The following is a 27,348-nucleotide window of genomic DNA, read 5'->3' on the forward strand; positions in this document are numbered from 1 at the left end:
TTTCCGCAAAAAAAGAGCAAATTAGTTAACCCTCTACAACGTGAGACCACCCTGGGTAGACGTTTATTACCCTCTCAATTACACCCTTGGACAATTGCCGCGTCATGCCGCCCGGATCACTCAACGTTTGCAAGGGAACGCGACGGGCGTCTTCTGTCAGAAATTTAATAGCTCACGAAGGATTTGCTCACATCCTCCCACCCCAACGCAGCGTGGGCAGGCAATTTCTGCGCATTATTAACGCCCATCATTCGACACCCGACTAGAATCGGAGGAAAAGCAGACCCTCGGATATTTTCTCTTGAGGTTGTGAAATAGGAGAAAGATATTTGCGTGCCTGCAATGAACCGATGAAAGCGATTCCCTGAGAGAATTCTAGGGTTGTTTACGTTGATATTATCATCGCTGAATGAGAAGTTTTGACGTATACTTCGTACATCGATACCTCCACTTCACAAACGCTTGAAAATCACCCACCGAAATCCGCTCATGTAGTATCCCAACAGTACGAATCCGCTCAGCTGGCAGAAGTCGGAGCATAAGCAATTCAAGCTTCAGAGGTGAGCGTTTGAGCTCCGGCTACTGCTAGCTGAGCGGATACGTATTGTTGGGCTACTACATGAGCGGATTTGATTTGGTGGGCAATTTTTGAGAGTTTTTGCACTGGAGGTGTCGATATATTATAAATATTTGCGTTTATTTGACCACTACGTAAGAAATGTGATCATCATCACAGGTAAACAATCCTAAGATTGGTTCACTCATCACTCAATTCTTGTATCAGCTAATCTGTTCACCGCGAAGCATCTCTTTTAAATTCTTATTTACCTGTTCCATATATTTCATTCGCGGTTTTCCTTTTCCCTTCTTGCTGTCTACTTGTCCCTTGTCAATTGTCTTCATCACGTAAAGTAATGTGGGGACGATAAATAAGAGAGATAATTTGCCAGAAGAATGAGTATAAGATTTTTCTTCGAATAGTGCATCGCAAGTAAATGCTGGGTCGAGCATCTGCAATAAAAATTTCCGTCCAAACGCACCTTAAATTTTTAGGGTTCTCTTTCAGTTTTAACGGCCGGTAACCTTACACCAATTGTCGCCCGCTTATTGCCACACACTTGCTAAGTAGTGCATTGAATTAAAAGAAGATAGATAAATACTCTGATATGCTATTCAAGGTGAACAAAATCGGAAAATGTGAAAGAGATATTGAAAATATAATTGCCAATGATTTTTGTATCGAAGCAATAAGGGGTTGACGTAAACAAAAATTTTGCGAGTTTATTATTGGATTAATTCGACCAAAATCATTTGCAATTATAATTGTATTTTAAAACTTTTTTGTGTATGATGTAATTCTCTACCGAAAATATTTTTCGTGAAGTCTTTTCGGGATTTACATAGGTTTAAATCATTTTGCAGTACGGAGAAAAATTGTCACGAAATTTCAACCCTGGATAGAAGATATCAGTAGGACACGAAATTTCTCATAATGCTTCGGTCGAAAACGTACCATTTTTAAACTACAGAAATCTCAGCCAAGCGCTCCCATTGGCTGCGAGTTTGTCCTGTTGCCGAAAGCTCTGGACAGCTCATGACTTCGAATGGTTTTCCTGCATTTGCCTTAGCCCTTGTCCAAAGAATCCGGCAACAGAGCAAACTAGCGACCAACCGAAGGCCTTGGCTCAAAGTTTCTGTAGTCTAGAATGGTGCGTTTTCCACCTGAACATCATTAGTTATTTTGGTTTCTACTGAAATCATCTATCCAGAGTTAAAATATTTAGACACGATTTTTCTCCACGATCTATATCACCAAAATTTTAACAATAAACTCGTCCATCGTCGTGAGAATCAGTGAATTTGTTTGAGTGTTTCATCCATCAGTCACTAATTCACTCATGTCAGCCTGATGACAATGGACGAGTCGTTAATGAAAACCTCGGTAATGTGTAATGATTTAAACCTGTGAAAATCCCGAGAAGTCCTCACGAAAAACTCTGATATATCCTTCAATTAACCCATATGGGCGATACCCTAGTATTCCTATTCATGGCCATTCAGTTACCGAATATTGACATTCCTCTGTATCGTTTGAGAGTCAGTATAGGACTGCAATTTCCCGCCACGGGGTGTTGAACTGCCGATTCGGTCGCACTTTGAGAGAGATTTGCAATCCTCCGTCAGCGGATCGTGGGAGCGTGGGACCCTCGGAGCCACACACCGCAAATCACGAATCCTTGAGCAGGTCACGGCTCTCTGCACTGCCTGCACCCACTTCCCCTTCCGCGCACCTCCCCTCGCATTACCGCGCCTCTTGCCGTCTACGCCGCGTCTGCTGCGCCTTCCCCCTCCCACACCCTCCCCTTCCCCGCTCCCCCCTCGCGTCTATTTGCGTAGGCCCTCCTCCCCTCACAGCTGTCCCGCGTCGCGTGGTCACTGCCCCTTGATTCTCCGTACGAGATTTAATTCGCACGTTCTGGCGGAAATTGACGTGGATAGTTGTAGCGGACGGGGATGCGAGGTAAATATCGGTATATCGTCTCATTCGGTGGCGGCGCGGCGGGGTAAAGTCCTCGCCTGCCAAAGCAAAGGTTCGAGTCCCACCTGGGTAAGTTACCCTTACCCAGGGAATAGATGTTTGTGCACGCTTGATTGTTAAATGTTATCAACCCCGATGTAAAAGGCCGAACAGTGATGTTTTCTGTGGTGTGTGAAATAAATAAATTCGGTCTATTTTTCCTACACTCTATATACATCGTTACATTTTTTGGTCAATGCACTCACTCAAATACGTTGCCTTTTTAACACCTGTTCTTTGTATTGTTGGAGGAAACGCCTGCTGTTTCACCTTTCAAATTCTTCCTCAAACTGTTTTCTTTGATTGTTTTGAGTCGAAGACAATGAATGCACTGAGTTAGTAATTACTCGTAGCAGAGGACTAATAATTTTGTTAAAACCAATCACTGAAATCTCTTCTTACCCCCCCCCCCACCTGTAGCTTATGCTTGATAATCACTAGTCACTTCATTATTTGTTTAAAAAATCTGCATTACAGCGTAAAATATCTCGGAAACAATGCATAAATGGAAAAAATTATATTACCAGTATTTAAGTATTTGGTCTTGCCAATCCGCTTTGGCTGGTTTTCAGGATCCGTCAAATTTGCCTTGGCCCAAAATCCTAAAGGAGTATTAATCGCTGTATTGTTCATGCACTTTAAGACGATTTCATGGGATCCAAGAGACCCCATCCTGAGTGGCGGACGATTTTGGTATGCTTGAAATAGATGAGCTGGTAATCGCATTGATTTGTTGTTCGTTCGTGCGTGACAAGCTCGCATACTTTCTTCGTTGGTACAAATCATGGACATGGTGGTTGGACTGCTCAAATCGTTTTTAGAACATAACGCAGACTAGGAAATGGATGTAAGTAGGCCTTCGAGATTAAACTGCAGACAATAAGTTAGTTGACTCTTGCAGAATTTCGAAAACAACTCTAGGTTAGGTATTCTACCGTAGACCTTGTTGGCTATCTTATCTGTTAGTTATTCCTCGCGGCTCCATTAAGGTAATCGGCTTTGAAAATAGTGGAATAGTTCTAGACTGATTTAGTGAATCAACGATGGTATGACCTAATTATGCACCATTGGCCTTTCGGAATTATTCCGTACTGGAATCGGTTTCGATTACCCTCCTGGAAGAGTGATTGTATGAATCCTGGTTACGCCGCGCCCTAGGGAAAGTCTGAATTCGAAGCTTTGGTATAGTAAGAATCGTATTTTCTATTTTGGAATTTTGGAGAGTTCTCTATTTTGCTAGCTGTGCAAGAGAAGTATATATTATTCAAATATTTAATTTTTTACGTCGATCCTAATTTTTTAAGCAGCCAAAAAATAGAAATAGCATTTATGAGTACCATTATGGAAGATGACTTAAAGATGTTTGCATCTTATACAACTTTTATCTCTAATTCTAATACCTTTTATTCAGAAATGTGAAAATGTTTTCCTGCGTCCTATGCAAACTGTTGTGATTCTTTTTCAACTTTTAGAAATTTATCTTTGATCATGTGGAGCAATTATTTTGAAGAGGTCGAACAAAGCCATTGAGAGGATGGAATACATTAAGTTGTCACTGGGCACTCCTGCAGTCTAAAAGTTGAAAGAGGATCACAACAGTTTGCTCAGTATGAAAGAGAGCATTTTGACATTTCTGAATATAAAGGTTTCAAATTTAAGTTTAATCGATGGAGTTTACCAGAAAAATTTCTCCAAACAAGGAAGAGAAGAAGAAGAGGAGAAGAGGAATGATTGGAATGAGTGTTTACCCCTTGCGTCAAAGGAAATGATTCTCTTTCATGACGCAACTTGGGTATAAAGGAAGAGAAATGTTTTTATCAAAGCCCATTAGGTAACATATGGTAAAAAGATGTTTAAGAATCTCTGATGTATTTGAAGAGCAATTTGCAAAAGGAATTTTTAAGAAAGGAGATGTTTTCTTTATTTTTAATCTTCTTTGAAAATTTAACGAGGAAGGCCGATGGAGCCATCTAACTATCATATATACAAAGGCTTAGTAATTACATTTTACTTACATTTTTTTGGGTATTTTCGTTGTGTTTAATAATTTGTAGGTCGAATGACCACAATTTTTCCCAAGTAGTCAATTTAGAGATCTTCACGACTATTTTTTCTTGTGGTTATTACTGAAATGTCAATACGAAAAGCAGTAGTTCAAATTTTGCAAAAATTAACTTTGTAAGCTTTTCCAACAACATAAAATTTTATCTTTGCTGAAAACTAAATTAAAATTCGTATACTTTTCCCTAGATTTGCAAGCAAATCCGAGTGATCGAATGGAATGACGTGACAGGTGACCTAGCTCGTTTATTTGACTTCTGACCTGTTCATTACTTCTTACAATTTTGGGGATCAACTTTATAAAGACGCGTACATTGATGACACGTAGTTTCAATATTATCAACGACTTTCGATCACTAAGAAGCCAAACCAAATTCTGTTGCTTTAATACTGACTTGAGTCACATTAATTTTCACAAGGATAAAAAGATGCCAAATGAGATCACATTAGATGATTGATTAGGTAGAATCAAAGGTTATAAAGGCAAAATAGCCGCATAAATGCATCTTAAATGTTTATTATACCAAGCCCTCGCCTGTGAAAACTTTAGCGAGTCATTCTTGTTGATGCAAGAGTGAATAATCTTGCTGAGAAATTGAGGAGGCTGCCTTAAGAGGCACTTGGCTCGCAAGAGTTTCAAAATAGTAGTCGAGGGACTTGAGCTTTGGAACATTATCCGTTTATTTTGTGCCTCGACAAGAATTGGGCTCGAGGAGGCTGGGATAAATATTCGGAGAGACCACAAAGTCGGATACAGCTACGGGAGTGGAAAAAGTACAAATGCAAGCTAATGTGGCGACGGACAGGCGGGCAGAAAACTTGACTTCTCTCCTCAAACGCTGTCGCCGAGTTGAAACCAACAACCGTTCCGGCCGTAGTGTGAACGACCGTACCTGTTTCTACATCTCCCGAGAGAAACATGGCAGCGTCAAAACATTTTTCAGCTCAGCGCTCAGCTTTTTGACTTCTCCGCTTCTTTGGTGCCAAGAGATGGTGGCTGGCGCCTGGTCGCCGTATCACGTTCTCACTCTGTGCAGTATCGTCTTCATCCCAGCCACCTATGCAACCGTCAAACATTCATTTTATGTATTTATAAAGAAGGAGCTCTTAAAGAGTGTCTCCTAACTTGCTGGGAATGGAGTGACTTCTCGGGAAAAACTCCCGAAGGAAAAGTTGGCTAGGAAAGTCACTCCCTCACTTCTGGTTGAAAAACGAGGAAGAAACTTCCTTCCGTTTCACGATTTGGACGTTTCCTTAAGTTCAAAGAGAATCTATTATTATCTTAATCATCGGTGGCCCCAACTTTGCGGGAATCTGAGAGTTAAAGAACCGCCGTTTAGTAACCGAGTGATCGTGATCCTATATTTAGGCCATCATTTTTCCCATTCTCCTCCACCCCACTCATGCCATACTCAACTTACTGATGTGGAAAATATGATGATTGCTTCAATGGATGGTGAACATTGTTTCACCTCTGAAAATTTTTCGCCTCGATCTATTTAATAAATTTAAAAAAATCGATCCGGGCTCAAAAATTGATAAAAATGAACGATGGGAAACACGAGATCGAGCAATTTGGTAAGAATTAATACAACCCGCCGTTTTTTGCTGCATCTAACGATAGTTCGACCCGTCTGATACTGCCTTCATCTTTCTTAACGCGAGTAATTTAGACGATCGCACTTTTTATCTTCGAGATGGCCACTGGACACGCGCACGGAAATTTCTCTTTCGGGAAATAACTTTTTTTTGTTACATTTATAGAGGTCTTTTGAGGTTTCAGTCGTTTTTTGCCGGAGTTAACCATAAAATGGCCTTGAAATTACTGGAGACGCAGTTTAACGAAATAATTCCAAATACCTAACCAATTTACCGTAAATTGAACAGATACCGCGGGAAAAATACATGATCATAAAAAATATAACCCTACCAAGTTAGGTCAGAGTTTTTTGTGGCAGCAAATTGCGCATTTTAATACATAGCAAAAAAATTTCTTAAGTAATATGGGAGACAGTTGCAGTGGCGTCCATAATATATGTCTTCGGGGAAGGAGGCAAGATAGTTGTTGAGGTGGATAATTTTTAACCAGCATTCATCATGGCATTTTATAATAAATATGAAATTAAAAATACGTTTCGGAGGAGCAGTGAAAATATGTTGGCTCTTAGTTTTCCGCAGCGTACTGGATTCATGAATCTCTCCATCTTACGGGTTTTTGCTTTTTTGTTTGTTACAGGTTGACGACTGTTTCGCCGGGATTAAACCTAAGCCAGGCCTCTTCAGGTCGAAGTGAAGACGCCTGGTGTAATCCCGACGAAACTGTCGTCAACCTGTGACAATCAACGCGAAGAAAACCCGGAAGATGGCGAGATACACTAAAGCAAGAAAATAGTAAATTAATAGCAATTACTGTGGTCACTTTAAGCGGCGGGCAGTAGGTAGTTTAAACGCTGAAATATTCCCTCGTTCGGGGGGACTGGGCCCCCATTTTTTCTACGCCCCTGAGAGGTCCATTTGCGTTATTATCGGAAAATATTATACAGAAGACCAATATCATGTAGGGCTGTGGAAGCGGTAGCTCACTAAAAATCTCAACGCCATTGATCCCGGAATTGATTTTCTCAACAAGTCTACGCAATATTTCTTCGGTGATTCTTATTTATCCCCGCATGACCGCTCATTAAAGGTGCAACAGGATGTGGGTGAATGGCGATGGTTTACGACTCCAGGGGGCTGTTGATGTGGCCTTCTCGTCGGCTATCATAAATTCGGCAACATCTGAGGGAAGGAGCAACCGATCACGTACGGGCGATGCGCTCATCCTAGGAAATACGAGGCGCAAGTGAGAAAGGGGAGACACTACTTGAAATTGCCGGTTCGAGTTCGCAGATTATCTCGCCCGCTCTTAGTATATCCCCTCTTTTCACGGATAATTTGGAGTCTGGAAGATATTCTTGTGCCTCTCCCAACTCTCCTCGGTAACCGGTCGTTATCACTTCTTCCAACGAAGGTAATCTTGTGGGTGGCAAATGCTCGCCCGCTTTCAATCGAGACATGCTTGACCGCTTGGGCGAACCCATACATCCTTCTATAATGGTAATGTTTCGTGGCGGATAACGCACTTAAATAATACTATATGCTATCAACTTTATGTTTCGAGTATTTAAAATAAAAATACCGTTTTTCAATATTTTCCTGCAACTCTAATGTGATCTTATCTTTCTTACCTTAAGATTTTAATATTAATACTACCTTTTAATTATTTTTCTTGGATGCATTTTGTTCAAATTTTAAATACAGAAAAATGTTGAAAACGGCCTACTCTCCTCTGCAGAGGAAGCATTGTGTCCCTTTGACAGGTGGATTCCTTTTTTCCTTGGAATCCTGACGCATTGTTTGCTTAAAGTTTATGATTTCATCTTGAAAATTTCAAGGTGCATGGAGGGAACCCTCAGAATAATTATAAAAATGATCATTTTAAGCTACTGCTCATGCTTCCAATGTTAAAGTAGTGAAATTCAGATCATGTGAAATAGCCAATTACACCCCTGATCGGTATTAATGACTTTTTCTGACGATGGCATATGCTTTCATATGGTTCGTAACATTAGAAATTTTTATAAATGTGTTTCAAATTAATTTAATTCTCATCGAGAAAGAGAAGTAATATACTTTTAATAACATTCATTTTATGTAAGAATAAAACACAATATTGGGAAACTTTGTGGTACTCCATCACAAACTTTATTAGGTGAGGAAGCTTTTACTAAACCACATAAATAAAAACTAGAACACGACCCGGGTTTCAACGTCTTAGCGTCATTATCAGGTGGTTGATCTAGTTTTTATTTATGTGGTTTAGTAAAACTTTCCTCACCTAATAAAGTTCGTTTTATGTGTTGGATTTTCTGAATTTTCCAAAAATAAAGTTAAAGTTGAGGGATTTCAATTAGCCCTGAGCTTTTTGCTCATTTGAAGCTGTATTTAGAGCGTTGTTTTTATACACACCGTAAATTTATTGTAATTTCGACAATTGGCAAAAACTGCCTGTGTCTCAAGTGGGAACGTTTTGTAGAAAATTGTGAGGTAAAATTGTTTTATTCGAGATAAATAAACTATTAACAACGTTGGTATGATATCGTAAGGCATGATAGCCTAGGGAAGGAAATCTTCGTGGGGGAAGTGGACGGAAAGACGTTAAAGAAAAGCCTCGAATAAGTTTCCGTGGACAAGATATTGAGAATTTTAAATAAGACTCAAATCCTTAGTTGAAAATATTCTCAAAATGTGTCCCTCCACCTTCTCTCACATTTATTTCCATTATGGACAGTCTTGTGCGAGATTAATATCCCGGAATGAATGTGAGCAAGTGTATTCTTCCAATTTCATGGCCAGAATAACGGCCAATCCTCTCTGGCACCGGGAAATAGCCAAGGTTGAAAATGTGAGTGACGTCGATCTGACACCGTAACAATAGTGTAGGTCATTCAGGCGTCCACACGGAGGGAGGGATGATGGGCTTTTGGATTTCATTTGGGGCATGTGTGAAGGACAGGGGATTATACGGAGTCAGATGGTCTGAGGGGATTATTGTGTGAAAGGGAAAGTGAAGGCATGAAAGTGGCGCGAGGAATTTTGCACGAAGGGCAAGGTGAGAGCCTTGCAAGGTAGGTGACGGGTAAATATCACAAGGAACAGCCCTGGGTCAAAATCTCATTAGAACTGATGAACCTTCAAGCATTCATCTTACCCGGAAACAATTAATATTTCACGAAACGTATTGAAAACGTGTTCTTTTTCTTGTATATTTGTTTTAAAGATTTTGGTTTAAGTTTTATGATTAAACAGCCAAACATTAATGAGTTTTTATTACAAAAAGCTGCGTAATTTATCATGTGATCACTAGTTGAGACAATAGGCTTACTTTGATAAGAATTAACAATTAAAGAAAAATTGGCGAAAGCAGTTTTTTAAAGAATTTTTCGACGAAGCCTCGTTAGAAATTGACGAAAGTTTATTCGACTTCTAATTTTCCAATCGGGCTAACAGTCTATATCAATGAAAAAATCTCACATTATTACCGTGGCTGTATAAAAAAGCTGAAAAAATAAGGTACACGTGTTGATAAACTGCGATTTGTAATTCCAAGGATGAAACCTGCAAATGCGTTACAAAACTAACTCGAGTAGGTACTAGGTTTGAGTGTGTTGGTTCATTCATCCCTTTCCACGTTTCCCTGATGCAAGAGTAATGCATTATATTTTCCTTGCATTCCCCGTCGAACCTTCAATTGCCACCTTTGCTTGGTCCATTACTTGTTCGGCTTCCACGTTCTGCGCCATCCATCATGAAGGGCAAACTGCGGCTCGACGACTGGTCATTACTTCCTCCGGTTTGGCGAGGGCTTGCAAGGTGGCTTCCGACCGAAGCCCACTACTCTCTCTACCATTTCAAAATAATGGTTTTCCAGCAACAGCGTTGCCATCTTTTTTCAATCCGTCCTCACAAATTGAGGGGCGAACGTAGAAAGCGGTAGTCAGAGGCGTACCCAGGTATACATTTTGGGAGGGTAAATTTTTATACTCCTAGACGTCAAAACAAAGTTAGGTGGTACTGTGTAGTTTAAGCTCTTCAAACGACAAATTTCTTATTTTTCAATAGCTTTTGCATTTGTTTCCCAATAGAGACTATTTGGGAATATATGGCGCGTCATATGGCTCGTGCTGGAGTTCAAACTCTTGATGTATCAGCAATCGGAAAAGAAAACGTTTTCTCTTAAATAAGAGGGAAGTGAAGACGAAAATTCCTCCTACCCCCATGAAGTCACCTCTGTATACACTGGATAAGCTTACGTATCTTCACGAATGAGCTAATTTTTCAAAGCAAAATGTATTTTTTATGACTCTGTACAGCATACTCCAAGTTTCCAGTTAATTTTTGGAGTAAGGGAGATTAGGTTGTTCTCGTTTTGAGAAGAAGCGATTGATTTTACGTCATGTAATTCTCACTTTAATCTTATCATTACGGATCAAATGATGACGATAGTTCCGTGAAAAAGACAAATTTCCAACTACAGTTGTTGGCCTACAAAATAAAAAGCGAACGTCTCACCGTTACGTGACTGAATACGAGAAAAATTGACCTTCTGGCAACTAGCTGCCGTGGAGGCGATTGGCTAATTAAGCTGTCCAAGGAATCTTATGGAAAGGTAGCTGCGTGGTCATTTCAGTGTCCGAGCGGCAAAGATAATCAATCACCATCACTGTCGCTGGAGACAATCAAAACGATCGCCTAGATAGAAAAGCTGAAATTTACTCAGAAATTGAGTATTTATGCTAAAGTTTGCGCAAAACAATCAAATAATCGGGACATTTAGCAAGCTTAATTTTCCCAACCCTCATGAATGATGAAATATACAGGGTGTTTCAAAAAGGACTTTACAACTTTGAAAATTCATATAAATTTTATTAAACAAGGTACTGAGCTGGTTTTGGTGTTATTTTAAAGAAAAAAACTTCAATTTGTTTTTACTATAAACTAAAGATGTTCTATGTGGCTTCCGTTGGTTATTCTGCAGACACCCCATTGGTTGTAGATTTCTTCCCAGACTCTCACTAGCATTTCAGGCGTAACTTGCTCAGCAGCAGCGTAAATTCTTGCTCTAAGTTCAGCTAGAGTGGCCGGCAAAGGAGGTACGTACACCATATCTTTTATGAAACCCCAGAAGAAAAAATCGAGTGGTGTCAGGTCTGGGGAATGGGGGGGGGGCATGCAATTGGCGCATCACGGCCAATCCATTGACCTGGGAAGCGGTCATTTAGAAAATCCCGGACATCAGTCAGATAGTGTGGTGGTGCGCCCATCTTGCATAAAGAAAACATTTCGTTCTCGGTCATCCTCATCAATCTGTGGTATTAAAAATTGTGGTTGTAAAGTCCTTTTTGAAACACCCTGTATAATTCGTAGTAGTTAATCATAAGAAGAGTGATCATAAGAATTGCAATAGGTATTGCTCCTGTGAATTTCCTTGATGAAAATTTCCTGAGTAATCCGCTAACGTATATTTGGGTAATAAAATTATCCTGCTTAAGTATTTTATTTGAGAAATAGTTTCTAAACATGTCTGAATTTCCATTCCTATCGGCCGAAGTAACAAGATAACATTCGATTTTATCGAATAGAGAACACGATAGTTGCTCAACGGTATGCTAAGGAAAAACTCAGTATTTACGCCGCAATACTTAATGTCTTCATTATCCACCTTTATGTCGTGGAGTACCGCATAAAGAGGAACTCGATTTTCTCGTTTGGATAAAATTTTCTCATTTTTACGCCGTAGATAGACCGCAAATGCAACTAATGAGGATAATGAATGATTACGTATTCTAAAAAATGGACAGAAGTAAATACAATTTTCCTTTCATTATCGATTTGGCATTGCGGAACACCACGTATAATGTCTTGCCATAAATTTCACTCTCCTTAATTGGAGAATGAGGTAGACGAGAAGTTCCTTCATGTCCTTGTAAATGATCACGCGTTACAGCTGAGCAATTGGCGTTCATTTTTCTCATGGCCTCAATGTCTTAACTTAACACTTTCTCCATCTCTCTCCCATCAACTTTATACGCGATTGAAGCAATTTAAATATTCTCGTGGTGCCAACTCATTCTCTGTTTACTCTTTGTTTGCAACATTATCTGCTATTTTTCTCAATCATAGCTTCGGAATAATACACTATAATATAGCTCGTTAATTTAATGAATTTTCAAATTGGACATTCGGTACTGCTCACATTCATGGTAAAATACAAAATAAGGCGAAGGATAAATTACAGTATTTGATCTGATTTTGTTTTCTTCAGCGAATGACATGGGATATATTTTCGCGTTTTTTTGAGCGCGTCATAAGATGGTTCTCGTGAATCCAGGCTCACGATCAGTTGTGGAGTCTTCCGTGAAATTTATTTTCTCCGTCATTCTCATGACATTGAATTATGATTTTATATGTTGGTGTGAGTGGAAGGAAAACATGACATTACTTGTGCTTCTCTTTTATGATATTATATGCCTGCCTATTCATTCGCACAAAAGACAGAATCGCAAAAATTCCCATCTTTAATGAAATTTTTATTAGAATCATCGAAAAATAAGGAGCACACAGTCTAAATCTATGGGCAAACCTGGAATGCAACGAAATATTTCTTTGAACATGCGATACAGGGAATCGATTAGTTATTGTAAAACTGCAGCAAAAATCAACGTCACGATTTCATTTCACCGAGGATTTACGTACAAACAAATTTTGCCAAATAAATGGTCTCTTGGTGGCCAAATAATTTTCCTCCAGCTGGTAAAAGTGGCTGTATTGCGTACTAAAATGCCAGGGAGTTAGTCATCATGTAAAACCCGTGGCTAGTGAACTTAGTGCGTATAATTTATGAATAAATATCGATTTAGGATGACGTTGTTTGAAATTTTCTATTAAACATCTGCTATTAGACACCTTCACCATACTTCTGGTTATAAGGATTGAGTCAAAATTTTTTGATAAGCAATTTATTCCATTTATCGTAGAATCTGAACTAAAAATCAAAGGACTTCCAAACAGGCAAAAACGAAGGAGCTACGGTATGAAATTATGAATGAGAAGGATAGATAATTTTGTTGGCATTGTGTCTTCTTTGTCCTCTTTCACTTTTCTCCATCTCATCGAATCACTATCGCGTTCACTCTCTTTCATACCTCTCAACGCAGGCGCAAGTCTCACTATAAGGAATATGTTATCGTTATTCTTGGAGCAAATATGGTATATACAAGTGAATAATCATTGCTTTCCCCACCGTTTAGCTTCAGAGCAGCGCCGGCCTCTCACTGGGATCATTTCAAAACGCATTAAATGCAAATTGATCCCTCCATGGTGCGCCGATTACCTTGTTTCCCTCTGCCTAAGGTCAAGAGCCATAATATTCACCATATGAAATCTATTTCGACACGGCACGAGTAAGGCAAAAGTAGAAGCCGCAGCATATCTGACTCCCTAAATGAGATCCTGGTTTGGTGATTTGAGACGAGCAATGTTTCCTTGACGCTTAAACAGCTTGGTAGCACGTTCAAAATCGGCTACTGAACGGCCTAAGGTATCTATCTCCTTCCGAAGAAGATGACCGGAGGCACCTTTTGGAATGGCAAATGGAGGCATTTAGGGAAATCTGCGGAATTCATTACCTCCGTACGGGCGAAACAAGCGATATCTGAATAATGGTAGTAAAGGTTGCTCGGGTGCCTTCTTCACCGAAACCACTTACGCCTGGACGGCCACCTCTTAATTTATTGGTACTCACCCACTGGCAATGCAAATTTCTCCCGGTTTCTGTGATAATTATTGACTTGAAATCATTTGATCCAGGATTAGAACTTCAAAGTGAATGTATTTTTATGTTTCATCAAGCGTCCCAGTAAAGAAGGCTGGTTAACGTAGCTGAGTCTTATACTAAGCTTAAACACGTAAATACGACGACCGTTCAATACATGATCAAGGGATACGGAGGAAAGTTTATCATTGCTCTTTGTGACAATTTTTATACATGGACACTAGTGTCGTTAATTGACTATTTCCTCGAATTATTTTATCTTGCAAAAAAAATTAAGACTTGTTCCTAGTGATGAAAAAATTAACGAACCAAATATTTGCTGACAGTGGAAAAGAACAGAGAGGATAATTTCTAATAACGAATTTTTCCGAACTAACATAATGCTTTTGTATCTTTACTGTATCGTATCTTTCTCGCCTGGTAATGAAAGCAATATCAGCAAGAAAAAATGTCATTTCAACTTTTTTGCCAACATTGATGAGGCATAGGACGCAATATAGGCTGAGTTCCATGAAGATTAATATATAATATAGAATAGATAGAAGAGTAGTTTTATATATTAGAGCATGTCGCTAGGTTTTCCCTGTCACACCATAACATGAAATATGGATTTATCACTTGTTGTCGAAATGTTATCATCGTTACCATAACATGAAATATGGAGTTATCACTCGTTGTCAAAATGTTATCATCTTTCCTCATGCTTATACGTAAAAAACCTACGGCAGAGTCACTTCCACGCCATAATAACCAAATAAAATCTATTCGAAATGCATCCGAGGATTTAGTAATAAGCGTAGCCTAAGGAACGACATATTTTGTTTCAGGAAAACGTGGGCATTTGTGATTTTAGTGACATTCTTTTTTCTTTCTAAATTGCCTGAAATCTAAAGATGGCTAAAAAACAAACGCGCCACAGTTTCCACAATATTGCAACGATGGCATATCTAACGAAAAATTTAGCACTAACACATAATGCACTCAACCTCTTTTATTAGACAAAAACTGCTGAGTATTTCTTTGGTCTCCTGAGTATCTCTTGAGCTTTTCTTGAAGAAACAATAGTTGGAAATAATATTCCTCTGAAGACTCAATTACAAGCAAATATTATTGAAGTGAAATACAACTACAGTTGGCGGCATACGCAAAGCCAATATCGTAATAAATTTTCTTTCTGGAGCCCTTGCAAACTTGCGATTTCAGTGTGATGTGGCATTTCCTCATGAAATCACCTGAGGTCTCGTGATAATTGCGAAAAAGACAAATTTTATTGGAAAGCAACCGCGTGATAAGCAATAAATGAGTTAAATGCAGAGAGTAGAGTTGTGGGCACTCACGTAGAAGTAGAGCTCAATCCTTTTGGTCTTGCGGGGAACACAGGAGAGGGTCTCATGTCGGCAGCATCCGGTGTCGTCTCCGCACTGGTGCAGGATGGTGCAGTGAGGCAGGTAAGTCTTGGCCGGGTGCGGGTACACGTCCTTCACCTGCACCACTTTGGGGTGCGGCACCTTGCACAGTCCCTCGCGCGAAACTTTGAGGTTATGCTGAACCGCCTCCTGAACCTCATTATCTGCGGAAAAATAAAAAAATAAAGAAATGGCAAATTAAAATTTTGCATCTCTGGTGAATCATGAGTTTCAAACATCTTTTTTTGAAAAACTGAAGAGTAATTGGGGATTGATATGCAAATGGGGAGCTACGATAAAAAAAACTCTTTCCCGAGCAAATACGTTGCACAGTTTTTTAATAAAGCATAAATTAATTAAAAGTTTCTATCAATTAACTACATAATGTTTTACAGCCAATAACTTAGTCGGAATTTTATTCAACCTATTCTTAATCACGCTATACTATTTTGGCTCTATTGTTAATAGTAATTACAAAATTTATGAATGATATTTACAGATTTTTCCTCTGTAATATTTTTTCTTATCAATAATGAACGAGGGAAAAGTTAGTTGGCATTAAATGAGAAATTGAATATCCTATTGGCAGAAGGCCTCGGGTACGATACGAGCGGCGAGCGGCGGGCGGCGAGCGGCAAGCGGGGTGAGCGGCGCCGCTCTGACATCGAGCCTCATTTAGTTGCGAGTAAATCTGTTGAGGGTGGCTACAATGTGTTTGAGCGGCGAGCGACAGTGAGCGGCGCCGCCCAGTGCCGCTCATGGTTCCAAGTCCCGACCGATTTCTTTTCCACTGCCGCTCGCCGCTCTGTAGATTCATCCTTCAGTGTAGTTCAAAAAGTAAGCGGAGAAACATCAAAGTAGTGAGAATACGGCCAAACAAAGGGAGACTGAAGTTAGAAAAGGTGAGCGGCAGCGGTGACTACAATACGAGCGGCACCGCTCAGGTTGCCGCTCGCCGCTTGCCACTCGTCGCCTGCCGCTCGTATCGTACCCGAGGCCGAAGAGTTTCTCATTACAATGTCGTTTCAACGAACTCGGGAAAGAAAGCAATCACACCAACGGACTTTTTTGAGAATAAAGAGTCTTGCCTATTTCCTCTGTGGCCATTGTAGCTCATAAAAGTAATAGTACATATCTTGACATGACATACGGCTCTTAAAAGAAATGCTGAAAAATAAAAAATAAAATATTCTGTCACTGTGCGTGTGAGACTGCATGGCAACATGGCATGGTTTACAATTTCCTTTTAACAGGGAATGTTAAAAGAAAACAAATTTTTTTAGCAGTATAATTTCACGAATTAATAATGATGAGAACACCAGTAATGATATTGCTTGCTTATTTCTTGAATTCATGTAAAACTAAAATTATGAATTGTTTTTTAATTAAAAATGAAAGGACTTAATTCGTATACACTTAAACTTGGCTTGTGGTAGCATCTATTTATAGAATAAAACGCGTTAAGGTCAATGACCGAAGCTGGAAGCATTTCTTTTTTTTAACACGCAAGAACCCACTCTAAAAGAGCATTTGATTTTGGTCAGCTTTGGATATCTACCTGTCAAAATGGAAAAACTTTTGAAAGGTTCTAGTGGGTTTTATCGGAAGCCTCTCCGCAGCAGCGTGAATAATTTACAAATAGAAAAGTGGAGATCTCTTCTACTCGTCTCTGGAGGGTCTCCGTCAATTTCCCAGCCACTCCTCAGCCGAGAAGAAGCGATTCGGAAGAGGCAGAAAAATGCATTCGAACGACGAAATAAGATTAGATCCGCTACTTTCATGTGCAAAAGATGAAGCGCAGGAGAGGAGCTCCCACCAAATCTCTTCTTCCCTTGCTGCAGCTATTTAAAACATTTTTCAGAGTGCGAGAAAGCATATTCACAGAATTGGACGAGAGATTACAGTAAAAGATATTCAGAAATCATAAATACATGGCTAAAACGCATGGCGATAATTATAACTCAATAATACGGTATATTGAAACTTTATTTCAAGAGATAAACAATTAATTTCGTCTGAGTTGGCAAAAGTTATTAATAATGAACTGCACCCATAAATAAGCTATTTAATGCTGCAAACCAAGTTGATGTTGCTAATTCATTTTTTATATTTTACCCTGCCCTCTATTTGGAAAATTTATGATGCTGAACCATCCCTGATAGTAATTGGTGTATTTGAAGTTAGGTATTATTTATGTTCATAATAAAACTTTGTAAATGTGTTGTGGGCCACGTTTTTCTATTCTTGGCGCGGAAAAATAATAGGATTGCTAGCTACTCAAAAGACATTTGTGTCAATCAATGAGTTATCCCAAAAAGTTTTGGGATAACTCATTGATTTACTTAGCTCTTAATTTTTTCTATAAGCATGTAATTTCCGTGTGAACTATGGAATGCATTTGTCCTCTAGCCGTACAAAAACATAAGAAGCGCAATTAGACAAAAATGAACCAATTACCTACTCACAATCAGAAATATCTGGTTCAGCAAATTCCAATTAGCTACGAGTATTGGATTGCATTTGAGAGAACGATAAAAAATTTAATTCTTTATTGATGGAAAGTTTCGGAATAAGGTTTTATTAAAACTTAAAAATAAACTAAGGGTATTCGTGAGTGTCAGAATTTTCATCGAGCGTAATATTTTGATGCGGTAGTATTTTTGTATCGAAGAAAATTACACCTTATCATTTTTTTAATCGATATTTTATGTTTTTAAATTATTTTCAGGGTGAACTAACTGCGTTCCTGCAGATGCTAGGCTTGGTCCATGAGTCTTCTCTCTACAGAAATTTTCCACTGCAGCATATTCAACCTTGAGGATCTGGGCATCTAATTTGATGTGGTAAGTTCAAATTCACGTTATTTTCGACTTGATTATATACAAAGGTCAAAATTGAAGGTCAAAATCGTAAAATTTTGCTTACGCTCAACAAAACTTAGGATCTTACCCCATAAGTATGCGAATTTTCATGAATATTGCTCGATGCAAAGTTACTAACATTAGAGGTTAAAAATGACACACGACCTGTGGGACAGTCGGTATTTCCCAATATGCATTTCTGTTGAAATGCGGAAAAACCGAATGATTTGAGTTTTTGTGAGATAACATACATGGCCATACACACGGATTAGTGTAACCTAAAAAAACTTGCTAGACTCATTAGTTTTCACCCGATTTTTAAGTTTAAGCCGCGTTTTTAAAGGGTTTTTTTCGATGTAAGGAACACCGTAATCCATCATGTAGACTGCAGGTAGACTTCAAAAAGCTATTGTTTGTAAAAAAAATCTTATTCACGAATGGGATCTGTACCATCAAGTAACCACATTGCATGCGACACGTTAAAGGCCTAAGTCAATAACTGGCTATTATTCGTTAATGCCTTAGTTTATATGAGTTTAGGGTGTAATTTACATACTAGTTAAAACTCTAGGGAATTCACCATAAGTAGTAAATATGCTAATATAATCGTACTACAATATACCTAAAATATTTTTTATCACATGATTATCATCTCATCGTTTAAAGCCCTTTTCATGAAAGGTTTTTTTTTCTATTTCAATGCCGACGCAAGCGATGCGCGGTAAGCCGCAATGTGATGATCAGTCAAATCCGGGGCCCCTGAGAGAATGTGCGTTAGGATAGGCGTTCCCGTCACGGTCGTTCCAGCCTTGTCACGTCTCTTCGCCGTAGAGGAGTTCTTCTCAAAGCTCACCCTGTGGATTCCGCCGAAGGTATTACCCATCCTATCGCCAATGAGCATATCCCTAATAAGGACTGACTCTGGTCGGTGATGTCATACATTTCGAATACCGTCCATTACCGCTCACTCGGAAAATCCGCAGTGATTTATGCTTTGCGTGAGATAAACCCGGTCGACGGGTCGCTTTGAGATTGGAAAAAGGAAAAAAAATGATGGAATGCGAAAAAGAGGCGGGCCTAAACCGCGGTCCTTGCAAGGATTAAGTTCGACACGCTGCCGTATTCTCGGCACCTTTCATGAAATTTTCGTGCTCTGCCTCACATTGGCTTGGTTGACTTGCTCACTTGAGAAGCGACCTTGAGCATGGCGCTCTTTGGAAAAACTTTGAGATTTGGCTATTCCATGAAACTTACGAGAACCTGGGACCTGTAAAAAATGTGGAGCCTAATCTCTTATATACAGGGATGGCAATCAAAACGAAACCAAAGTCAAAACCAGAAAAATTTCAATAGTTTCGTTCCCGGGAGCGAAATTTAGAAACGAAACGAAAAAGAATTAAACGCGGGGAGCTAAACTCAGGCTCGAAACGAAATAGAAGTCAAAACTACTTCGGGTCGAAACTAAACTAAACCTCTGGGACGAAACGAACATTGATTACATTTCGCACCGGAGGGACGTGCTTCACCTTCGAACAGTTAGTTTCGACCCACACACCGAGTACGGAGTATGGTTGAATGGAGTAGAGGTTCACCCTACCGCCTCTAGATGCATGGGTCAATTTTCAATTCATATTCGCAACGCAGTATTCAGTCGCAATGAGCCGTCTACTGAGGCTCCGATCCGAGAACAACCCATTGTAAGCAGTGGGAGTACGACCTCACCGCGGGGCGTAGGCCGAGTTTTCGGACTAGCCCTAGCCGGTCGACTCCCAGTCCGTCGCTGCGGAAGGAATCTAATTGCGGGCTCCCTATATATTTGGGAGAGCAAGAAGATCCGGGCCTTTTTTTGGGATTCGCCCGTTGTGGCATGTCGTGCCCTCTCACCTCATCGCCGCTCCGGGGCTGCCTCGCCGCCGGATTCGCCAAACTACGTAAGCTTGGGAGCCCTTTCTTTTCCATTTTCCAAATTATTCCCTTCACCACTTCTCCTTTGTTCCGTGTGCCGTGGTCGACTTTTTGGCAGGGTTTGTGGTTTGCCTTAAGTTCATTTTGTGACAATAAATTGCATTTTTTTTAAATGTATTACTGCCTGCTTACTGCCACCCACCTTCACCAATAGTTCAGCAATATGACGAAACTAAATGTTTACCCTCTCTACATTCTGTCATGAAATAGGTCGAAACTATTCCCTTATTTCCCTTTCACTCAACATCTGGGATCGAAAAATGAGCAGCGGAGTTTCGTTTAATTTAGTTCCGTTCCTGGGAATAAAGATTCATCCCGGTTCGAAACCTAACTCCTTGATGATTTTAACATCGGGCGGGAACGAAACTTAACCCAGGCTTCGTATTTCCGTTTCCCGTCGGCTCGAAACAAAACATTGTCGTTTCATTTCACTCGCCAACTCTGCTTGTATATTTGCACAACGGCACTAAGACTGAATTACTAATTAATAATAAATCCATGCAATGTTTCTTGGAATCATTCTCTCATCATTATACAATATCAGCAAAGTATATCATCAGTACATCAAAGTATAACATTCTAATTCTGTCAAATTGTAGCTTTGTTCGGAAATCAACTTGGGGGTGAATGGCGATATTTGGTGGAAACGCGTAACATCAAAATAATCGCAGATACACTAATATTCTATAAACTATGCCAATCTTAGAGGTCTCAAAGGTTCTTTGAAACCTCTAAGAGAATGACAAAGTAAAGTGTTGGAACCTCGATCAGACTAATAATCACCTTTTTTTTTGGACTCCGAATTTGAGGTTATTGAATAAAAAGTCGTGTTGCAAAATTGCGGAAGCGGCAAAAAAGTTATTTTTTTTTTTACCTTTTTCGGCTCTTTTTATTGTGATTCGGAAGTTGTAAACTGCCCGAAACTCATATTCCTACTCACAAGAAACATTGGTGAACACTTTACAGCGATATTTTTTGCATTGAGATGAATATCAGAAACAATTAACCAGGAGCCCTCATCATTGCACGCAGGTAGTAAGTGCCGATAAGATGAAAAATAACGCTCTTTAAAACTGATAATCCGTAATCACTGAGAGACAGGTCTGGGAGTCTTCGTCACTAACGAGAACGAACCCTGGCCTTCGGAAGCTTGTTCTTCAGGGAAAACGAACCGGATTTCCACCTTGCAGTACTTATCTAGCCTCCTCCTACATTTCCTGTCCCTTATTTTTTTTCCTCGTAGAGTTAGCGTCCTCTGCATCCCTTAGCAGTCCGCTTGCTCCGCGAGCATCGTAAAAGGAGCGCTCGCAGTTCCTCAATGAATGTGCTGGCTCCGAGTAAGAAGGCACGACCGCTCCTCCCAGCATCGCTTTTACGCCAATTCTCACCTTCGTGTTCTCCTCTCTTTTATTGCGTCTCTTGAATCGAGAATATAGGAGAAGGAAAGGCCGCCACTTAGCTCTCGGTGCATAATACTGGAGACGGTAAGAGTAAGACGTTAAGAGCCAATTCTGCTTTCGTGCTGAAAATGCTACATAACAGTCTTTAGGGAATTCAAAAATTTGGCAAAAATTGCAATAAAAACTATTAACAGAAATCGGTGATGAAAACTACAATCGGGCAAAGATGATACGTTTATGCATTAGGTAAAGTGATCAGAATATATCCGTTTAGAATGTGCGAACGAGGGGACCTTTTGGAAGTGAAAAAGTTAGACAAAAGGTCAGGGCAGAGAATTGGGACGCGACAATATACTGTTTGAAGGCCTGGTGTTGGAAGATGGTACTTATTGAAGATTAAATTATGGCTTTATATTAGTAAGAAGGAAGATTACAAAGTAAGGAAAGACAGTTACCTAACTGTGGAACACCATAATCTTAAGAAGAACACGTCGAGTTGGCTAAGATGTGAGATCAATCAATTACGAGTGAAGCATAATAAAAGGAAAACTGAGGTAATAGTAAAATACGGGAAAAATGGCCAGTTCCTGGGTGTTCATTCGTGTACTTTCGTCGCAAAGGGTTAGATACAGCTAGCATCATGTAGTCATAAGGAGATAAAACTAAAAGCATGGCGATATCAAATAATTTCTTCGCTATCTTGAGTTCACAATCCCCAATTATAACCAAAGTAAACGCCCTAGAGTCGGCCGTCTGTGAACGCCAGGATAACATCTTGAGGCAATTAGCAATACCAGTAATTTCAAATTTTTTGTTTACTAACTGCTCAAGGAAATATGGTAGAACTTAAATTTAGTAAATTTTTATAAATTAATATGGTATTTAACACCACATACAAATGCAGCCTTTTAGGCCGAACATATCTATGCCCAATCGAAAGACGACCTCTATAAGAAAACCAAGAGACAAGTGTCATGCATGATGTTAGGCACGATGTGATGGAATTTATTGATATAAGTAAAATTGGACATTGCAATATTTCCATTGAGTTTTATTTTGTCACTACGCGTTTCGTTGCTACAAACAACATTGCGTGTGTCAACAATTTATATCAAGTGTGTTAACTCAGTGGAAATATTGCCATGTCCAATTTTCCTTATAACATATATATAAGAGACAAGTACTTGAGAAAGTCACGAAGGACTCGAATAAGATGAACCATGAAAAATGAAAGGAACTGGAATGGGATAGGGGTAGTAGGAGGATTACAATCCTACAATTATATAATTCTAAGGTGCAATATTTAGCCTCTTCTAAAGGCCCCAATCAATGCCTTTCGCCAGCCTTCTTCGCTTCTTCCGTCCGCAACTCCCAGCTGACTGTCCGTGACGGGGAAGAGAAGGAAGAAACAAAAAGACAAGCCCGATTTCTCTCTCTCTCTCGTGGGCCGCGGCGAAACATCCCGGCGACCCTCTTGCTCTTATCTCGGGAGAATATCAAATGGGAGAAGATTTACGGCCAGACTGGTTACTCTGGTTCGCCCCACTCCCCCACCTGAAGCCCACACCCCACCCACTCTTCCATACGCTCCCTCCGAGCCTCCCTCCTCTTCTGCACGTTGCCCTTCCCCACAAACCCTCATCACGATGGCTGATTGACGCTGGGGTCCTCTCACTGGAAGGAAATCGGCCAGGGACACTAGGGTCAACGAAGTCCCAAGTTGCGGACGTTCGAAAAATCCCGCGCATGCCCTATTTTTTAAATTCGTTTCTGGCGTCCGGTAGGAATTTGTGAGAATAATTATAAATTTCCTTCTTTTTAAGGAATAGAAACATTTTATGGCAATGGTACGTTGAAATAAAAAAATGATCATAATTTGGCGTGAATTTTTTGCTTAAATTATAAAACGAGGCTAAAATATAGGGTGATAGGTCGGCTACAGTCCACCATACACTCGCTTCATTTAAATTTTTCTTTCTGCGTTTAATTTAAATAAATGCAGAAAGCTTACACATGATCTCATGTATTTCGTGTTCTCCTTTCATACCTTTTTATACTTACGGTATGCGATATAATTTTGGCTCATGCGCGACGGGAATGTGGGAGATGAGGAAGAATGATGAGAAATGGCTGATAAAGAATAATGGATATGAAATTTTCTTTGGGAACGGCAGATAAAATGATTACTAGCTTGAACTGCAAAACCATACCAAAATCCATCAGTTTCATGACATCACAATGTATATAGCTGACACATGATCACGTAATATTGAGAATATATCGGGTTTGGCTTTTCTACCTTTTCATACTGACGAGTGCGACTCAATATTGGCTCATGCACTGCGGAAATGTGTTAGATGAGGAAGGATGATGAGAGATCACTGATAAAGAATAATGGATGTTAAATTTTCTTTAGGAAAGATAGACCCAAGGATTACCAGTTTGAACAGATATGCCCTATCAAAATCCACCAGTTACTCGGAATTACAATCTCAATAGCTGACTGTGATAAGCATCCGGGTATAAGAATACGAAGCTCAACTGATTGGCTACAGTCCACCATAATTTGCTTTATTCAGATTTTAATTTATGCGTTTGATTTAGGCAATGTAGAAATATTACACATGATGGTGGAATATTGAATGTATTTCGGGTTCTCCTTTCATACCTTTTCATACGTATGTGATATAATTTTGGCTCTTGGAACCCGGAAATGTGGAATTTAGGACGGATGATGAGAGATGACTGATAACGAAAAATGGATATTTATTTCAACTCCCCGTAAAAAAGCACATAACGGCCTTTTACAACGAGGGCACCTAACATTAACAAAGCCATCAAATATCCATGCGCTGGGTAGGGATCGACCCAGGCGGGATTCGAACCCAGGACCTACGGTTTGGTAGGCGAGGACTTTAAACCACCGCCACTGAGGCCGGCCGGATATGAAATTTTCTTTAGAAAAGAAAGATCCTATGGTTACTAGCTTCAATAATCAATGCCATATTAAAATTTACCAGTTACTCGTGTTATAATCTCTGTAGCTGACTGTGCTCCAGCCTTCGGGCACGTGAATGCGAAACTCGAGTCTCTCTCACTGTCTCCACACTGTCTGACGGGGTTTACGAATTCCGCGGATCGCAATGGGAACGGCTGATGCACTTCGTCTCTCTTCCGTCACCAACCCATCCCCAAACGATCCGTAGGTATGCAGTCACAGTCTCAGAAACTTCCCTCCTTCCATGCTGTTTTAATTGGCTTCCGAGAGAGGCGCTGATTGAAGGGAATCCCGCAAGAGTCCGTCTTAGACTTGCGAGGGATCCCTTTGGAGTGGATTAGCGAGGAGGAAGTCGATGCGCGGTGAGTGTTGTTTTGCTTCCATTTGTCGGATTGGCACTGGATGGTACACGCATTCGAAATGCTGCCTACGCCTTCACTAACTCTGATGCTTGCTACTAATTACCTCGGAGTGTTTTTGCGGTCCCGGGAAAACGCGCAGCATGATGTTTGCGAAGTGTTATCCTCCACCCGAGTCCGCTTATTGCTAAAAAATAATCTCTCGATCATGTGCAGCGCAGCACAGTCCTGTGATCACTGGTGTGGATTGACGGAAAGTACGAAAGGCTACGCTTATGAATCCTAGACGATGATTCTTCCTCAACTGCTAACCTACAGAATTAACCCAGAGATAGAAACCTACAAACTAAAGCTATACATATTAATAGTAAAAAACTTAGATATCACGAGAAAGCTAGAGACGTGCATGCAAGATGCCACAATTAAACTCAAAAGTGGAAAATAAAAGAATTATTAGATTTTGACAGCATTCGGAAAAGGTAGACTGTATGAAAAGAATAATGCGTATAAGAAAGTTGTGTATAGGCATGTGATATGGCAATGGATCAAAATGTTTTCTGGCATCTTATATAAACCTTTTCTTCAACCTGAGAGATGAGAACATAGTATCCGTTGGCATGAAATATCATTTTCAAAGAGATTTCAGCATCGTGATCGTACCCACATCTTATTCATTAATCACATGTTTTCCTATGCCGTACTAAATCGCACTATTGGTCAGGAAGGTGTAAATTAACTTTGTTTAAAAATAGTAAATAAAGTAACTTTTGAAGTTTGGAAGCATTGATTATATTCAATGGTTCTTAAGGGGAGAATCGCAATAATTTTCAAGATAAATACTTCGTTTTTAATTTTAGAAACCATCTTGGTTAACTATACATATTTTAAAAATATCAAGATAACTTTTGTCTTCCTTTATTATACGAATAAAATTTGTCAATAGTGATCTAACATTAAGATTTCATGCTGGGACAAGAAAATAAGAGAATAGGACGGTAATTGTACATATTTAACCAATTAATGCCTGATATTATCAAAATTTCATATCTATAATGTAAAATGAATGAATTTTAATTCTTAACTCAAACTATATTTGTTGAAGTCATGATTTGCATTAACTGATCATTACATACACCATTGTATTCAATTTGCGCACACTTTCTGCTAAAATAGGAATACTATGGGTCAAAATCAGGGATTTGATACCAAGATACCAGATAGGGGCAAAAACCGTTTATTGATATACAACCACGTATTAGGATGTGAAAAGAGTTTTAGTGCATCCAAAAAAAAATGAGAACTTCAAAGCACTTTGAGAGAGAGACTTTGCTGTCATTATTATGCATGGTGAACTCAACGAAAAGGGGTTGGTCAATCAGAAAGCACTCAGAAGCCCTTAGAAAAAACTAAAGCTTAATAGTAGCGTTACAACCTTAGAGCATCGTAATATCTGCGGGAGAGCTATTTTTTTCATCCTGGATATATCATCTCAAGCGTCTTCCGGTATCCGAGGCATTTCCGGGACTTTCCGTAGATTATGCATGCAGATGGATGTTCACCCCTCAAAGGAAATTCGGATGATCGTTTCAATGCAAAATAATAACCATTCCGAATTCAAATGAGCCATTGTGAGCATTGTTACCTTGCTGAACTAAGGTTTTGTATCCATGGTTAGCATATATCACGAGATTTAGAGTAGGAGGAATAGCTTAGAATACAGGGCAGAGGTAGTCCTGTAGGGTCGTATGAAATTTGAAACATGTTATTCAGAAAAAAATGGAGAAGTAAAGTTAACATTTCAAGGATACAGGTAATTTCAATAGCATCATCCTAATTATATAATACATTTTAATTATCTGGCAAAATAATTTAATTGATTTTTACTTGCGTAGTAGAAATCTAAAAATTTAAATGAAACAAGCCTTTTCATGCAATGATAAAACCTAAAGTGGATTTAAAATCCTTATTCTACAGTAATTTGCGATAGGGAACGATTTTTACTAACGAACGAAAATTTAGCTTGTTTATTTTTTGGTACCTTAAAACAACAACTGGGGGTTGAAACATGGATAAAAATATCTCATATTAAAGATAGCGTAAATACTCCCGAAAATGTAAATCCTGTCAAATTTACTGTTTTTTTTACTGCGGCTCAATTTGCCTGCCGTCCTTGTACTCATTTGGCCAATGAAATTATAGCGTGGTAAAGTTGATGTAGACTTCTCACATTGATAAACATTTAGAGTACTAAAGTTGAATCAAAGAGCTCATAAATATTTTAGTTCTACATCAGTAACATGTTTTTAATATATCAGATGACTAACAAGTTACTATTTGCCCACGAGGA

At 39.4% G+C, this 27,348-nt stretch overlaps 1 protein-coding gene across 1 annotated transcript in view; it reads right to left on the bottom strand.

Annotated features, from left to right (window-relative positions):
* Positions 1-27,348, bottom strand: part of LOC124157680 — a 539,268-nt gene that overhangs the window by 92,490 nt on the left and 419,430 nt on the right. The window contains exon 3 of the mRNA XM_046532618.1: positions 15,350-15,582. Within this exon, the coding sequence (XP_046388574.1) occupies positions 15,350-15,582 (233 nt within the window). The remainder of the gene's footprint in view (positions 1-15,349; positions 15,583-27,348) is intronic.

Source organism: Ischnura elegans, chromosome 4 (assembly GCF_921293095.1).
Source record: "Ischnura elegans chromosome 4, ioIscEleg1.1, whole genome shotgun sequence".
Lineage (NCBI taxonomy): Eukaryota > Metazoa > Arthropoda > Insecta > Odonata > Coenagrionidae > Ischnura > Ischnura elegans.